Genomic DNA, 19,674 nt, shown 5'->3' on the forward strand with positions numbered 1-19,674 from the left:
TATTCCCATATTACATAAGAACTTTGAATAAAAGAAACTCGATACCTACTATTACAAAGTTAAAAAATCAATTAAGTAAACAGCGATGAATTAGTTTTTATATTAAATTTTCCTCCCTTAGTGCAAGTGTATTATGAAGATAGAATGTTATTAACTTAAAAATTAAAATGTGTTAACCGTGAAATGAAACATGTTAATTTTCAATGTTATACTCTAATCAAGTTTTATTTAAAAACTCATTGCAAGGGTGCTATGCCAATATAAAGCTATTAAGTGAGAACTAAAATTTGTTAACTAAGTAATTGAACATATTAATTTTCAAGATTGTATTGTAATCAAGTTTTACAATAAGTGTGTTATGGGGCCAAAAAGTTGTTAATTTAAAATTGAAACGTATTAACTGTAAAAACAGAACATGTTAACTTTTAAGATTATTTATGATTAATTTTTATTCAAAAATTTATTGCAAGTGTATTATTAAAGACTTCCTGTAAATGTATTATAAAAATAAAAAGTTGTTAATTTAAAATTAAAACATATTAATTGTAAAATGAAATATGTAAATTTAGAATTCTTTTAGCTTTCAATGTAAGGGAAATTAGAGTTATTTCATAAAATTTTAAAATTTTTCTTCAAGCCATGTGACGTGATCAGAAGTTTGATAAATTTAGCTACCTAAATAAGAATTTGGGTTATTTAATTATCTTTTTAAAGAATTTTCTCTCTTATTAATCTATATGTAAATTTCATAGAAAGTAAATATTACTCGCCTTGTTTCTAAGTCAAAATTGAGATTGTGGTGTTTATGAGCGCGCCCACACAAAAGATAACTTACAAAAATTATAGGAGTAATAATTATTTCTTGAAGTACATTTAATTAAATAATTTTATTCTAGAAAAAAGAATGGAATGAGTATTTGATGGGAAAACTTGCAACAAAAACCTTAAAAATTAAAAAATTGCATGAAGGGACCTATTCAAAAAAATTATTATCTATGCTAATGCTCTAATGGGATTTTATTTGTATTTTTTTTTGCGATTATCCCTTTTTTTTCTTGGTTTTCCAGAATATCCTTCTATCCGAAAAGTAAGAGATTAATCTCTCAGAGTACTGTCAAACGTCATAGCGAGGATCATCCTAACAATGTTTTTTCCATATATATCCCATTTTGATGTGGAGGAAATCGAAATTCAAAAATTAATGAATCAAACGAGGCCTACAGCCCATGTTCCATTTTACTTCGACAGTTTTGGGCCTATTGCTTTGAATAATACCCTCTCTTTTTTTTCAAAAAGAAAGCTGAGCGAGTGCCGTACTATGGGAGCGGAGTCCCTTTAGTTGAATAATATTCCTTTTCCATCTCTCCATTCTCACATTAAAAATTTCAACAACTAAAGCCTCATTTGAAATTATTTATAAAGATATTTTGCATAAATCATAATTAAAATATTGCTCATAAGTAATTCCAAACGAACTCTAAGATCTAACATAAAATTGTTATTATACTTCATCTAATTCTTAATATAAAAATTATTTAATTAATTTAAATAGATTATTAAAGTCAATTAATTATAATAATTGTGACATGATCTCTTACGATATAAGATTAGATCGTACATCATTTTATAAGTTAGATAAATGAGTTTGGACAAAAATGATGAACATAAAAAATAAAGGAGATTAATGTCTTATATTTTAATATTAAATCTTAGGCAACCTAACTCTCATCTTAGGCACTGAAGGGAGTATTATTGAATAAAAATAAATAATTTAAATTATTAAAATTTGACCTCAATTGTTTAGGATTATGATAAAAATTAAAAAAAAACTAATAAAATATTTCAATAATAGTTTATGGTTATATACATGAAAAAAATTTAATTACTAAAAAATCTCAATAATAAGTGATCGACCAGAACTTGTTGTTATTACCTACTCTGGAACTCACTATTACTTACTATTCACTTGTCAATGAATTTTAGAGTAATTAAATCCTAGTTTTGAGATCTGATTGTAATTCTTTCTAAAAGTTTTACAATATACTACCTTCGGTCTTTAATATAAAAGCTTGTTTGACTTTTACTTTGGTTCTAAATATAAAATATCCCAATTAGGAGTGAGCATTCAATTTTTCGATTCAGTTATTGGTGATAACCAAATAACCAAATAGAGCAAATTTTAAGCATTGAACCAAAACTGATTAACCGAACTAACTAAAACTGAATTTATCAAAATATTTCAGTTCGGTTAACCAATTAACCAAAATATATAAATATAAAAAGTGATTTTAAATTAAAAATAATAATAAAACACAATTGTAACCATTAGTTAATAAATATTTCATCATTCAATGTGATTTATTATAGTAATATTTATTATAATCATATTTATTGAACATAAATATATTTAAAGAGTTCACATAAACCCACATATATATTTATTATAATAATATTTATTAAATATGAATATATAATATATTTATTTCGGTTTTTTGGGTTATAATTGAATTTTTTTTCTACTAACCGAACCGAACACCGAAACTAAATTATTCAAAAAATAAAAACCAAATATGTAACTGAAAACCGAAATAACCGAACTGAAAAACCAAAACTAAATTCAGTTCGGTTTGGTTTTCTATTACAGTTCGGTTTTGCTCGCCCCTAATCTCAATTTACTTTATTTGTCATATTTATCTATTTTTTTCAAATAATTTTTGTAATAATAACAGTTCTAACCAATATACTTTATCAACATGGATATTTTAGAAAAGATAACATATATGTATTATAAATAACTAGCTTAATTATTTTTTTAATTTATTTAAATTAGTCTATTAGCTTTTATATTAATTACGAGAAGTAGTATTCCATATCTATCATTAAGATTTTGATCCTGAGTGGAGAAGAAAAAGAGAAGATCGTCCATGTGCAATTAATAATAGAGTATCATATACCACTCCGGTCCTAAAAGTAAATTATTTGTAAGGAAAGTTTTGCTTCCAAATATAAGTCACCCTTAATATATTTAATGTTTAATCTTTTTTTTTAATTTTCATTAAAAAGAGAGAAGATCGAAAAGGAAAAACATGAAAATGATTTGTAAATGAAGAAAGTAAAAACTTTAATAAATGTAAAATTAAAAAATTTTATCAACTTAATATATTTCTTAATATACTAAAATATGTTACAAGTGATTTATATTAACAAATTGTATAAGGTGAAAATGCCTTTTATGAAAAAGTAGAGGTTGAAGGTATAATCTTGCAAAAATACGTGTCAGTGTATTTGTAGTTGTCCCTGCTAAAAAGAAATGAAGCACACAAGATTAAACACGTAAAGTTATATTTTATTTATGATGAAATCACGGGATCCTACATGAACCTTACACTCAATACAATCTACGTACAAACCCTGCCATAACACTAACCATAACAAGTCCAAACTAATAACAAGATCCACGCATGCATGGATTTATTTTGTGGTAAACATATCACATAATAATAGAAAATTATATATATATATATATATTAACGTAACCTTTATAACTTAGTTAACTAACGTACGCCATAAGCTTCCAACGTAACCCTCCAATGACGTAAAATTTCATGGCTTTTTTGCATTGCTTTTAGTTTTCATGGCAGTCACAGTTCTACCCAGGCCACCTCGATATCCGTACCTTGGCCGTCCCCTATAGCCAACATATCCAGCTCCGCCACCTCCATATCCTCTCCCTCCATAACCACCGTCGCCATAATATCCGCCTCCGGGACCAACATTGTAACCGACACCACCACCTCCATATCCTCCTCCTGGCATTCCTCCAACTCCACCACCTCCATATCCTCCTCCTGGCATTCCTCCAACTCCACCACCGATGCCACCATAATATCCGCCTCCAAGACCACCACCGCCTCCGAGACCACCACCGACACCGACACCACCACCAACTCCATAAGTGCCACCAGCGTGCCACTCTCCCCGGATTGCCTCTAATGACGACTCGTCCAAATCTTCCCCCCTAAGCTTTCTCCCATCTCCATTTCCTAGGGCTGAGCAGATCAGCCCCAGAAAAATCACACAAATGAACTTGCTCTCCATCACAACGTAACGTTGTTATACAAACTAGATAACTTCCTATAACTGCCTCCTACACAAATCAAATGCAGAGGGTCTGCCATTTCTGCCATGCACGCTTGAGCTTAAATAAGAAGGTAACAAAAGGAATATTGAATAATGTTAGGCAAAAGTAGTAGTAATTGTACGTAGATTTGGTATGGGGTTAGGAGAAATGGCTTAATTATACTGTACCATTACCTGTTCCCTCGTCAGAGGTTAATTACGCAGAGACATTTCCTTCGCTTCATGCCACTGCTATTTGCGGCGTCTATGTATTATATATATATATATGATCAGGGTTTCCTTTTGATAAAATTTTTTTGTCTCTCTCAACAAATACATTTCTTGATATTCAAACTTATGTTTTACTCTTTGGAACCTTAACTGACAGCCACTACAAAAAAATATGTTAATTCTAGCGGTTAGAGTGTTACATTTCTAGCGGTTTTAACCGCAACAAATAAAATTTGTAGCGGTTAAGGAAACCGCTAGAAAAACAGGTGCAAGAAAAAATTTCTAGCGGTTATCGCAACCGCTACACATCATGGTCAAAACGATAGAAAATTTCTAGCGGTTCCGAACCGCTAGAAAATATCTGAAGAGACACATTCCTAGCGGTTAGAAAACCGCTAGAAATTTTTTCTGCTAGAAACTTTTTCCCGGAAAAAATTTCTAGCGGTTTTCTAACCGCTAGAAACCTGCTAAACGAAATCCATTTTGCCGGGAATTAAATAATTTCAGTAGCACGCGAAAATTACTAGCGGTTATAGAACCGCTAGAAATGTTTGGGAAATTAAATTTTCCCGCCAATTGAATTTCAGGAATGGCGGGAAGACGTTTCTAGCGGTTTTGAACCGCTAGAAATTTTGGCGCAAAATTTAAATTTGACGAAATATTTCTAGCGGTTTGGAACCGCTAGAAATGTTTACCGTGCCAGAAAAAAAAATTTATGGTTTTTCATATTATAATTTTAAAAATCATTAAATAAATTATTTTGAAGAATTTTTGTTAATTTGTATAATTAGTTATATGTTACATTTTATATATTCAAATTTTGTAATAAAAAATATGTAATTAAATTATGAATGTGTCAAAAGAAGTGAATTTAATTTAATAAGATAATTTAATTGAATATTTAATAAGATAGTTGAATTGAAGATGATATATTTTGGAATATTGAACCTATAGTATTAGGTTGATGAGTATTTGAATCAGTTGAGGAGGGCATGACAAATGTGGAGAAGAAAAATCTGAAAGGAAAGGAGAAATAAATATGTTAGTAAATTTTAAATAAAAACAAATAAAAGATACAATGAATTATAAAATAAAATTCACTTACCATAGAGTAAAGAGAAAAAAACCACAATATGAGATAGTAAGAAAAAAAGAGAGAATTATGAAGAAGAATAGGAGAGGAAGGAAAAGATGGAGTAAATGAATGTAGAGAAGATATGGTATTTATAGAGATCAGCGACACATTTGTAGCGGTGTTTTTGTAACGTTTTATAACATTTTGTAGCTGTTATTCATTTTCTAGCGTATATATAAGCGCTAGTATTTAGTAGCGGTTATATATGTAGCGGTTATTAACCGCTAGAAATTTAGTATTTTTTATTTTTAAAATCTGAACGGATTTTAATTTACAGGTATGTATTTTGTAGCGGTTAATAACCGCTACAAATTATTGTAATTTGTAGCGGTTATTAACCGCTACAAATTACAATTTCGTGAAAATACATTTGTAGCGGTTATGAACCGCTACAAATGAAAATTTTTTTATTTTTAAAAATTTTTTACGAATTTTAATTTATACATATGTATTTATGGACGAAAAATTTGTTAAATAATTTATTTTGGATGCTGCTACTCTCCATCATCATCCGGCCTGAAAGGACACATTTTAAAAAAATTTGTTAAATTTATGTTGTATTTGGAAAAAATTAGTAATTAGTAGTTAATTATTTAAATAATTTAAGAAAAGACGTGTACCTGATAAGTGGCAAATTATCATCTCCTTGAGGAAAGAAGTCTTCAAAATTCGAGGGTTGGAAGGGTTCACTGTCGTAAATAATGTCACCATCACCCATATCGTAAAGATCCCGTGGCTTGAGGTGAACGACCATATTCCAGTCTTTATGTTTCTCGTCCTCGACATAGTAAATTTGGTGTGCCTCAGAAGCAAGGATATATGGCTCATCATCTTCAGATGCCCCTGTATGAATAAGTCTAGAGAAATTGACTGAGGTGATGCCCAAATGGTCAGTAGCGAGTCCCCGTGAAGTTGTCGTATTTGCCCAGGAGCATTTGAACAGTGTCACGGTGAAAAGCTGGTAAGTCAACTCAATAATGTCAATTAGCTTTCCATAGTAAGTGACGCCTCCAAAGCGCATATCGCCATCACTACTGCTAGCATAACATCTCGTTCCGAATGTCCCGCAAACTCCAGAGTTTTGTGTGAGCAATCCCTGATCACGTCCAACCGTACAGAACTTGAAGCCGTTGACATTGTACGCGGTAAACCTTCGTGCATGGTCTAACGGACCGAGAGAAAGAGCTCTGAATTCATCTGTGTATGGGCTGTTGTCATTACGTATTCGACGTGTAAACCAACTGGGAAACTCTTTGTGGACTCTTTTATCAATGTCAGCAGAACGCGCACGGCCCCGTAGCTGACGCCTGAGATAACTCCTAAACTCACTATAGTAAAGTGTAATTTGTTAGAAGAGTCAGTAAGAAACAAATATAAAGTGTAAAAGCTAGTGAGCTTATATGATATATATACTTACTGCATGAAGGGTTCAACTTGGCTGCAATTTATCAAAACATGTCTGTGTGCCTGGAGTTTCTCTGTAGGAGTGAGTCTGAAGAATTCATATCCTCCAACTGGTTTCCCAACAGGAGGAAATAAAGTTGACGTGGAAGGACCGGAGGAGAATCATCTACGCGACGCGGGCGGTTAAAAGATGTCTCCATGTCATCAAAGTACCTCGAACAGAAAGTTAGGACCTCATCTCCGGAATAACCTTCTGCTATTGACCCCTCAGGCCATGCCTTATTCCTAACATATGATTTTAATTTTCCCAAGTACCTGTAAGTTAAAATTGCATTAATAATTACGAGTAAATGAAAGAACAATGTGAAATTTAAAGAGGCGGGAATAAAAGATAATCTAGTACCTCTCTATAGGGTACATCCATCGATAGTGAACTGGGCCAGCAACCTTTGCTTCTCGAACAAGGTGGACAGTCAAGTGAACCATAACAGTAAAGAATGATGGAGGAAATATCATCTCCAAGTGACAAAGTGTAAGAATAATTTTATTTTGCAGCTGATCAAGCTCTTCCGCTACCAAGACCTTCGCACACAACTTCTTGAAAAATGAACATAATTCTACCAAAACCACCGATACATCAGAAGGAAGTGTGTTTTTCAAGGCCAATGGAAGTAACTGTTGCATAAGAACATGAGAGTCATGACTTTTCAACCCAGTAACCTTTCGAGCCTGCAGATCGATACACCTTGAGATGTTGCTAGAATATCCATCTGGTACTTTTATGTTCTTTAACGTCGAGAGGAAGATATCCTTGTTCTGCTTTGTCAAGGTGAATTTAGCTGGCTGAAACTTGTCGTTTTCATCAGCCAAGCCTCTTCACGAATTCCCCAGGCCCGTAAATCTTTTCTAGCTGCGAGATGGTCTTTGGACTTTCCAGCTTCATTGAGCAACGTATATAGCACATTATCGCACACATTTTTTTCAATGTGCATAACATCCAAACTGTGTCGTAGCAAATTAGATTCCCAATAAGGAAGAGTGAAAAATATGCTTCTCTTCCGCCATTGCATAGGTTGCGTATCAGATGTCCCACGAGATCGTCGTCCCAATCGTTCGGGATCCACACTCTTACCAAACTCGATATGAACATCTTCTAACTGCCGCAAAATATCCATACCAGACAAAGTAACAGGAGGATCTCTCTTCTCCTGTTTCCCATCGAAGCGAATCCGTTGCAATCTAAGTTGTGCTTGGAATCAAGGAACCGTCGATGTCCTATGAAGCACCACTTGCGACTGTGTGGAAGGCGACATGGCACAGAATCAAAATTGCACTCAGGACAGGCCAACCCAGTATGCACATTCCAGCCAGACAAAGTTCCCAAACCGGGAAAATCACTTATTGTCCACATCAAGGCTGCACGGAGATTGAATAGTTGCTTGTCATGTGAGTCATATGCCTCAACACCATTCGTCCATAGGTCGAGCAATTCGTGTATCAACGGTTGCAGGTATACGTCAATATCATTTCCTGGTGCTTTCTTGCCAGGAATGATCATGGAAAGCAAAAAGGAGCTCTGCTTCATGCACATCCAAGGTGGTAGATTGTATGGAATTAACACCACCGGCCAGATACTGTAACTTGTGCTCATGTTTCCGAAGGGATTAAAACCATCGGTTGCCAATGCAAGACGTACATTTCTAGGATCATTGGCAAAGTCTGGAAATTTCGCATCAAACGCTTTCCACGCCTCCGAGTCTCGTGGGTGCCTTAACCTACCATCTAGGTTTTCCTCAGTCGCGTGCCACCTCATGTGCTGAGCCATTTTTGATGACATATACATTCTTTGCAACCGTGGTTTCAAAGGAAAGTATCTAAGAAAATAATATATTAAAAATTTAAAATACCGAATATTTAAGTACTAAATATTGACTCAATTTAAGAAAATTGATGACATAATCAATTGTTTTAAGAATTTCAAATATCGAATATTTTTAGAGACGGAACAAGTAACACGCTGTAATAATTTGTACCTGAGAATTTTGGCCGGTTTCTTCTTTTGCTTCTTGCCCTTCCGTACTGACTTATAGCGTGACGTCTTGCATCTCGTACAAATCTCTTTGTTGGCATCATCTCCCCAATATAGCATACAGTCGTTTGGGCATGCATCTATCTTCTTATAGTTCAAGCCAAGCTTGTTAATAATCTTTTTTGCTTCGTAAAAAGACGGAGGGAATTCAGCTTGGGGGAAAGCATCTCCCAGTAATTCCAGCAACATAGACATCGCCTTGTCAGTCATACCGCACAAGCATTTGATGTGATACAGCCTCACCAAGAATGACAACTTCGAATACTTTGTACACCCAGAATAAAGAGGCTTGTCAGCTTCGGTCATGAGGTCAAAAAATTCCCGAGCAGTTTCGTTTCTTAGAAACTCCGGTTGAGGTCCCTCTACTTCATCTTCGTTGGGATTCGAGCTTTCGTGAACACCAAAAGCATCACGCACAGCATCATTCACGGCATCGGCCTCATCCACTCGAACTCCCATCCGTGAAACTACTGGCACTGACTCAGCACCCATATCTAGCCGTTCCCCATGTAGTTGCCAAAATACGTACTCTCGCGAAAAGGCTTAAAGATTAAATGTTCCCTAACAATATCTTTGGGATGCCACTTTTTGAAATTACATTTAGGACAGGGACACTGAATCTTACCATTTACGGTAGCATTGGCGAAAGCAAAATCCAAGAAATAGTTTAGACCAGCCAAGTATTGCGGAGTCGACCGGTGCAAGTTGATCCACGACCTATCCATGACTAATAATGCTCAAATTTCATGAAAATATGACACAGAGCTCAAAGAGAAGTTAAAATGGAATTCAGTTGAAGTGCTTCAGCTTATAAAGGAGGCTGGAGGAACGGTCATTTTTTTGTAGCGGTTACAAAACCGCTACAAATTTGTAGCGGTTTTAACGGAAATTTTCAATTTCCAGCGGTTATTAACCGCTAGAAATTCTAAATATCGGTTACAAACCGATAGAAATTTCTAGCGGTTTAACGGGAATTTTCTCTCCATCGGTTTTGAATTTTCTAGCGGTTATAAAACCGCTAGAAAATTAGGTAAAATTTGCTAATTTTCTAGCGGTTCTGTGAACCGCTAGAAAATTGGAAAAATTTCTAGCGGTTCCTGTGAACCGCTAGAAATTATAAAATTTTGTAGCGGTTCACATTAAAACCGCTACAAATATGGTTAAAATCCAGTTGAATTTTCTAACGGTTTTTGAACCGCTACAAACGCTATTATTTTTAAATATTAAATAGAAATACCGCACAATAAATTAATAACATTACGAAAATAAATATTTATTAAATTAATAAATGATTATAGAATTATTTTGATTAATTAACATGTTTAACGTGTTTAATAAATTGTAATGTTGATGTTGTAATAAATAAATAAATATTTCAATATTAATTAGTACTTGACATAAATAAAATTATAGAAATAAATCAATAAAGGAAACAAATAAATATAAAATTTAGATAAATATCTAAATAGTATATAAAACCGTAAAATCAAGATTCTAATAAAATCCCATATAATGAAAGCAAATCATGGGTGGGGGGCAGAAGCAGCATCATCGGGATCATCCTCTGCTGAATCCTCCGGCTGACGGTGGGCAGGCCGCTCAACCTGCTGGGACTGGACTGGCGGATGGCGGGGTAGGGGCGGGACTGGTGGCATGTGTAGGTCGGGGATGTCAGGAACTGAGATGTTTGGAGCTATACTGACCACCACATGACGCAGAGCCGTAGCAGCTGCCAAGAGCTGGTCAAGCTGCGTCTGGAGCTGACGATCACGCTCCTGGAACTGACGATCACGCTCCACGATCCTGGCCTCGAACTCTTGTCTGAGCTCCTCTCGCAATTCCTTTGAAGATGAGGAACCCGGCCGCTTCGCACTCGCATGAGAGCTCCCAGCAGTATATGAAGGGCCAGCGCCACTTGAGCGGGGCAACCTAGTCGGTGTAGGTCCAAGTCCAAGCCCGCTAACTCGACCAGGGTGCTGCGGCCGGCCACGACCCGATAAAAGTGAGGCGGTGGGATCCAAGGCAGACCCCTGAGACTCACGCAACTCGGAATCGACCTGAGTCATCCGTGCCTACCAAAATTAATATAAAGAAGTTAATTATAATATAATGATATCTACACTGTGATATTATATTAATATTTAATTTATTACTTACCGCTATCTCCTCAACCTCATCCGACGCACGCCCGTCTCGGGGTCTATACACCATCGGCCACATCTCGCCATAAGTGGGCGTGTATCCCTGCTCCTGCTGCGTCTTTTCCCTCTGTAAATGAAATCAAAGAAATAATTAGTTACAAATTAAATACATCTACATATTTAATAAATTTATTTCAAGTACTCACAATCTCGTCATAAGTGATCGCAAAGCTCCTGGATCCAGCCCTATGACGTATCGTCTGATGCCTGACGCTCCTAGCATTTCTCCTAGAAAGAGCCTGAAGCAAAATGTAAAAAAATTAAATTAAATGAGTCAAGTCGGATAAAAAATAAAGAAATTATAATTAATACAATATTATCATACCATCTGGTCAGCCGTCATCCTAAAATAGACGTAAGTGGACCAGTCTTGGTCCGGGACTCCACCAGGTACATTGCCAGTATCTCCTGGAGGGGCCTCGTCCCGTCACCTTTCTTCTCCCTCCACAGGTCGGCCCTCCTGTTCTTCCATGCCATCCCAAGCCTCTTGATCGTGTCAGCCCTCAACTCCTCCCCCAGAATAAATTTACTCTATGATTAAAATAATAAATTAACTAAATAACAAATTATAAACAAATAATTAAGCAATTTCAATAATCAAAAACAAATAATTAGTTTTTAACTAATTTAACAATATTATAAATAAAATATAAATTAATCAAAAACAATAATAATTAAACAATTAAGTAATTTAAATGAAAAAATATTTTTACTCAACTAAATTTAAAATTATTATAAGTAATAAATTAATGAAATCAATAACAAATTATTTTCATTTAACTACTTTTAAATAATTTAAATAAAAATATATTCATTTAACTACTTTTAAAAATATTATAAATAACAAACAAATTAAATAAATAAAAAATTATAATCAAACAATTAAATTATTTGAAAACAAAATATATAATCATTTATTTAAATTAAAAAAATTATAAATAACAATTTTATATTACCTTCATCATTTCCCAGCCTTGCTGCTTCTTGTCTAAGGTAATCTTCTTCCAGTCCTGCACGTAGATAGGGAACAGCGTCCACTGCTGACCAAGGAGGCGCACGTACTTGTTGTACAACTGGCCACCTTTCTTCGTCGGTTGGCCCAACTCATTGAGCGGCACAACCACTCGTCCGCCCGTCATCATAGACAGCTCTCTGGCTGTCAGCCTCCGATAGGACCTATTCCCCTCAGTGTCTGCAAAATTTAATTAAGAAATAAATTATATATCAATAAATTAATATAATTTCTATATAAATTAAATACTGATCAAAACTTTAAAAAGTTAAATAAATACTTACCGACAAATTCCACCTCATAACCAGCCTGACGTCTCGGAGCAGGACGCTGTGCAGCCTGGGGATACTCATTCCCCTGATCCTGCTCCTCCTCCTCCTCCTCCTCCTCCTCGTCAGCAGCATCAGCATGGGGTTGCTCATCCCCAGTAAAATGAGCCTCCTCAGTCCGCTCAACACCATCCTGCTCCATAAAACTGAGGATATCCTCCTCGCTCAGATCGTAGTCATGAATGCTGGGGAATGGCTCACCAGCATCATGATGAACCTCACTGGGACCAGCTCTCTCAGGATCAACTGGGTCTTTCCCGTGTCGACGAGGCATCCTAATAACAACAAATAGTAATTATTTATAAATGAAATAAAAAAAAATTATTTTTAAGCTATAACATAATAAAATAAATAAAATAAAAACATAAAATAAAAATTATTTATCAATAAATTACTATTTTTACCTGAAAATAAGGATCTGCAACTGAATCAGAACTCGAATATGTTTGTGAAGAAAATTCAGCAGAGCTTCGCTTCCAGAACGATTGAAGAACTGAGAGTGTGGGGGGGTATATATAGACCGAGACTTTCTAGCGGTTAGGCACAAAACCGCTAGAAATTTCTAGCGGTTTTGAGCCGAACCGCTAGAAATTCCCAACGGTCACATGTGCCTCGGGAATTGGCTAGCGGTTCGGTCCAAACCGCTAGCAATTTCTAGCGGTTCGGCCAAGAACCGCTAGAAATTCTGGCGGTTCGGTCCTGACCGCTAGCAATTTCTAGCGGTTCGGCCAAGAACCACTAGAAATTCTGGCGGTTCGGTCCGGAACCGCTAACAATTTCTAGCGGTTCGGTCCATAACCGCTAGAAATTGCTAGCGGTTCAGGACCGAACCGCTAGAAATTTCTAAACTCCTCGGGGAATGAAAAAATTTCTAGCGCTTCATGCATCAACCGCTAGAATTTTCGGTGTCTAGCGGTTTATAGCCTGAACCGCTAGAAATTAAACGCTACAAATTTGGCGCCAAGTTCCCGCCAAAGCCCGGGGAATTTTCTAGCCCTAATTTTCTAGCGGTTAAGGGGTAACCGCTAGAAATGTGCGGGTAATGGTCAAACCGTCTGTATTTTGCAGCGGTTTTTTATGGGAACCGCTAGAAATATTTGGAATTTCTAGCGGTTTTGTTGAACCGCTAGAAATGTTCCGCTGCTACTTCAGCAATTTCTTGTAGTGAGCTTGTTAATGTTACTTGTACGTACACATACTTGACGTCATCTGGATTTATTTTCCCTAACAATCTTATTAATACATACAGCTATACAATGAGGTGGTTTTTAATCCAAATGAGTTATTTTAAAGAAACCGACATATATTTATTATAAATAATTAATTTTATTAATTTTTTTAATCTCAAAAAATTAATTACTCAATCAATATAATCTTTAATATAAAAACTATATAATTAATTTAAATAAATTAAGAGAGTTAAATAAATTAGTTTAAGAAAAATAGTAATAAATATAAAAATAAAATGGATTAAGATTTTACATGTATCAACAAACTAGCTTCTATATTAGAGGGAATTTAGATTATATAGTTAGGATTAGAGAGAGAATACGTAATATATGTAATTAGGTATATCCCTAGCTCCATTAGGGTGGGCAAAATTTGAAAAATTGATTTATTATAGATCTAATATTGCTATTAATGATATTGACATTTTGTTGTTTTTTGAAATTGCAGTCAAACTGTAAGTTCCAATACTTATTACGATATTCCAGGTCAACAAAAAAATTACTTATAAAATAGTGCGGAGACTGGAGAGCCAGGAAGTGTACCGTGAGCTGGCATCTAGTGGACATTTTCTTTTTCTTTTAAATAAAAATATGAAAATGAGATTTTTCAGATTTATCTCATGTTTTTACTGTTATTACAGATTGCATTTTCACTTTTTTAACATATTTTTTAAAATTGACAATTTGATTTAGTCATACATTAATACTAAATCCACAATATTTTTAGAATTTCAATAAAACTTGAATTTTTTAAAACTATTTTACCCTTTATATAATAAGTTCATAAAATCAGAGTTGAATATATATATATAGAATAAAAAATTGAATTTCTTAACAAAATATCATTACAATTTATTATATTATCTATTTAACAATTTAATAATCATTTCGATGCTCGTGTAGAAATAATAAAACTTAAATGCTGCTCTCAAGTGACAAAGGTAGAATAGGATGTGGGTAAAGATAAAATGTTTAAGTATATTCAAGGCTTCAAATTCTTTTAATAATACAATATATCTATATATATTTATATAATAAATTTGACGTTTTTAATCTTTTTATCGGATTATCCCCCCAAATATATACGCAATAACTCAATAATATACTCAATTAACTAATTTGAATAGATTAAAGATATTAGTTAAATTAATTAATATGACATTTTGTTTGAAAACACCATAAGCATCTTTTTGAATTCACTCCCTCATCCTTCTACCTGATCATTGTCAAGAAAATATCAATACGGTTAATTTTTTTAAAAAAATTGATAAACATATGAAATAGGCTTTACCTATAGAATTAACATTAATTTCCTAGTTAGTTTCTATATTAAGAATCGAAATAGTAGCATGTTGAACTATAATGCGTAGAATCATATATAGACTATCTTTTACAATTTACACGCTTTCAAATTAAATAACATACTCGTATATTGTGTCGGTATTTATGATATTCGAAAGAAATGCTTTTTGACAAGTCCCTGCCATGGCCATGAAACGATGAAGATGAAAAGTAAAACTATGACGAAAACAAGTTAGGAAGTCCTTCATATGCAATATTTTGAAATATAATGAAAACTATAAGTAAAACTATGGTTAAAAGAAAGTACTACTATTTTGTAAATTAGCTTGAGGTGGAATAGATATAGTTTTTGTTACCAATTGTGTAGTCTCAAAGCACAGAGTAAAACATGAATAACAGGGTTATATATTTGGATTAAAAAAATAATTCAATCTAAAAAATAATTATAAAGATCAAATAACTTAGCTTTTTTATTAGTAAATGTTATTCTTCCAATCCTAAATATAAGACCCATTTTATAATATAATTTACGTTGCAAAATATATTTTACATTTAGAATCGAATGAGTAAATGATTAAAATTTGCTTACAGAATCAAAGAAGGAGGAGTATTGAGTTATATAATATCATTCTTATTTGAAACATTTTTTACGGAGAATAGCCAAAAAAAAACCGTGAAAATAAAAAAAATTACACATAGGAACCTGTTACAATATTAATATTAGTTTTGATAACAATATATAATTAAATAATAATTTTGTGAATGAGTTCTTATATGTAGTTTTTTAATTTCCAGGACTTTTTTTGGTGATTTTTCCATTTTTTTTATTCTTTATTATTCATTCTAACATGCTAAACTCACAATAAATGAATCAAGATGAGGTATACAAGAATACTATATGTAAGTTTTATACTGCCTTGGCTCTTTAATATAAGATTCAATTGATTAATTTGAATAGAGTAAGCAAGTAACTAAATTACTTTAAACTATTTATATTTATTTTTTTTCCAAACTAATTTGTCTTATTTATAAATTGATATATAATCCAATGATCTATATGAGTATTTTGGAAAGATTACATATCACATGCTATAATTAATTAATTTGGTGATTTTTTAAATATCTCCAAATTAATTAATTGGATATTATATTAAGCATCCGAGGGAATATTTTACTGATGATGGAATTACAAGATTCTGTGAATATTATATTACTTTATGGGCAGCACTGCCGCACCAACTATTGACAAATAAGACACATAAAATGAAATATACAGGCCAACTAATAGCGTATGCAAAAGGTGATAATTTTTGGCACAGTTTTATTTTGTAGTAACAGAACATTAATGAAAAGATGTTATATTAAGGGAAAATGACATAAAAAGAAGTTAAAAATTACAATATTCTAATTTAGGCATTTAAAACTTCAAAATCCCATGAAAGGAAGTAATACTTGATATGGTATTTTGCAAAGTTAAATGACAAAAATGCCTTTGTATTAAAATGTTTATTAATAAGTTATAAACTGACAATGATAAGTGTTAGATAGCGAACAACAAGAAATGTACTGACAATGACAAGTTCTTTATTAACAATTTGGCAATGACAAGTGTTGAATAGTTGATGACAAAAAATATATTGGTAATGATAAGTTTGATGACTTTTTTTTTTAAAGAAAATTGATATAAGGATATTTTAGTCATTTGATTACATTTGCAAAATACCAAATCAGACACCAGTTTCTCCTTTGGGTTTTTGAAGTCTTAAGTGCCTAAACTAAAATATTGCAATTTTTAACTTCTTTTTATATCATTTTTTATTATATTGGAAAAATCAGAAAAAAAGACCTTGAAGATAGAAAAATCATAAATAGGTACCCATTACAATATTAGTATAGATTTTAACAATAATTGATAAATAAAGGACAATAATTTTTGTTAATGGGTTCCTATATAAAATTTTTTAATTTTTAAGGTTTCTTTTGCGATTTTCCCTTAATGTTTGCTACTTTAGCATTTAATAATAACCTAATAACACAATAAGGTGCGAACTCCACGACAACTATTTCAAGGTTTATTTGCTTTACCATTTTTCATGGCAGACTCACACTTCCACCCATGCCACCTCAATAGCCTCCTCCGTTTCTAGATACCCTGCTTCACTAACCACCTCCTCCGCCCCCACCACCCCCGCTGCCACCTCCTCCACCACCCCCACCCCCCCCCCCCACCACCCATGCCGTTCCAACCGCCACCTCCCCCACCGCCGCCCCCCCACCCATGCTGTTCCAACCTCCACCGCCGCCCCCACCACCTCCCCCACCGCCACCTCCTCCTCCGTACCTTGTCCCTGGGCCATAGCCATCATTACCACCTCTATATCCGTTCCCTCTGCCTTCCATTCTTCCACCATCACCGTCACCATCATAATCTCTGTCTCCGCGACCACCATCGTAACCGTCACCATCACCATCACGACTGCCACCTCTATATCCTCCTCTTGACATTCCTCCTCCATTTCTGCCTTCGTATCCTCTCCCTTCATCACCCCCGCCACCATAATCTCCACCATCGCGACCGCCACCTTCATAGCTACCGCCACCAAACCACCATCCCGAGAAAAACGAATCAGGCCGTCTCACATCGTCCAAATCTTTTCCCCTCCTATAATAACTTCGTCCATCTACATTTCCTAGGGCTAAGCAAAGCCCCAGAAAAATCACACAAATGAACTTGCTCTCCATCATCTCACAGCGTTAATATAAAACTATGGAGCTTTCCGACTACCTCGTACCCACAAATTAAGTCAGTACAAGAGTCTTCCATTTTCTTCCATGCATGCATGAACTTAAATAGGACCGCAGCACAAGAAATATAATAAGTACAGATGGAAGGGTTAGGAGAAATGGGTCATTGCAGTGTTATTACACGGTCCCATTCCTCTGCATATAATTCTTTCATATGTAATATCGTCACGCCATTAGTGTGGGTGGATTTATATATTTATGTTTCTACGTCGTACACACGCACCTTTCTGGCTGCCATTTAACGAGGGACCATCACCCTCGCTGCAACTTTAGAATAGCTTCCCATAGAAACTTTTAACTTTTTTTTAATATTTACAAATTTGTTATCCGAAGGTTTTTTTTGTTTAGAATGATTTATAAATAATTTTTTAACGATAATTTATGAAATACAAAGTAAATATGTGAGAGAAATTTTTATATATTTAAACATACTTATTGATTATAAATTCAAACAAGCCTTGAGTACACGAGTGTAATGCAAATTTAATGAGTTTTTCCAAACACTTCATCTTAAAAGTAGTATTCCTCCAGTCCTTAATATATGACTTAATTAGAAAGTTGATCTTGATCCTAATATAGGATTCATTTCTCATATTTATCAATTCTTTCTTAAATTACCCCTATTAAATAATTAAATACCACAATAATACTTGTTACTCATTAATAATACACCTATATATTTTATAAAGTGAGTGCGTACTTATTACTCATTAATTCTACACATATATCAATTTTACCCTTTTATATTTTTAATTGAAATGTTAGTTTTTAAAGAAGTTTTAACTAAATATTTTGGGAAACATACACCATATTTATGATTATTACCTAATTTAACTAAATTTTTTATTTTAATCAAATAGTTAAATAAATTCTATATTAAAAATAAGAGAAGTATGATGTTGCTGCTCAAGCATTAACAATGGAAATGGATAGTTAGGTTGTGTTTGGATGAAACCAAACCATGGTTTGGAGAATAGCTTCTGGAGAATAGATTCTGAAAAAATAGATTTTGGGAAGAATAGATTTTGTGAAAAAGTGATTTGAGAAGTGTGAGTGTTTGGATAATTGTTATTAAAAGTACTTTTATATATACAATTGGCATAAATTAATATGATATTATAGAAAAAATATATTTTATGATATATTTTAATTGAAGGAATAAAATGTTAATAATATATTTTTATTACATATATTAATAATATAAGATAATATAATTAATAAATAATTAATTGTATATATATTATAAGATATAAGATTAATATGTTTATAAAAAATATAACAAGATATATATCCTATAGGCTCTCACACTCTCCATTTTTCCTCCAAAAGTAAAAAATTTCTGCTTTTTCCAAAATCATGGTTTTGAACTCAAACCATGGTTTTGATTTTTTTAAGGGTGTTTGGCTAACATTTTTCCCAAACCATGGTTTGGGTCCTAAACCCATGGTTTGGGGTGCTTGCCAAACACACCCGAAAAGGAAGGCAACAGGCCAGCCATATACTTCTGAACAGAATTTGTGAACAGCGCAAGCAAACAAAAATGGAGCAATGGCGGGCCCCCGCGGCCAGACGCCCTCCTGCTATTGTTAAATGTCCGACCTTATTGTGGGGCCCGTGACTGGTGACGGTCATGCCACGTCATCATCTCCTATGTTCTGGTTTTCACTGATCTTGGGAATTGCCACTGGTCCTTTGATCGGTTGATCCCTCCAAGGGATGGTTCTTCCATGGAAGTGTGTCCCTTTTGCCATCCTACACTTACTCCGATGGATTAAATTACTTATTTATAAAAATTTGTTTCTCTTTTTGAAAACTGTA

The 19,674-nt window shown here is 33.7% G+C and overlaps 1 protein-coding gene across 1 annotated transcript; it reads right to left on the bottom strand.

Moving 5' to 3' along the window:
- Positions 1–17,211: 17,211 nt before the first annotated feature.
- Positions 17,212–17,793, bottom strand: LOC114744454 (putative glycine-rich cell wall structural protein 1). The gene has a single exon (XM_028932625.1). It carries the CDS (start codon positions 17,791–17,793, stop codon positions 17,212–17,214), a length of 582 nt encoding a protein of 193 aa, XP_028788458.1.
- Positions 17,794–19,674: the final 1,881 nt, after the last annotated feature.

The sequence above is a fragment of the Neltuma alba genome, unplaced genomic scaffold (genome assembly GCF_004799145.2).
Source record: "Neltuma alba isolate B1F8T4 unplaced genomic scaffold, ASM479914v2 tig00004369_pilon, whole genome shotgun sequence".
Taxonomy (NCBI): domain Eukaryota; kingdom Viridiplantae; phylum Streptophyta; class Magnoliopsida; order Fabales; family Fabaceae; genus Neltuma; species Neltuma alba.

What these genes read in the sequence shown, in the direction of transcription:
- LOC114744454 (XM_028932625.1), bottom strand. Translation starts at nt 17,793, where the DNA reads ATGGAGAGCAAGTTCATTTGTGTGATTTTTCTGGGGCTTTGCTTAGCC.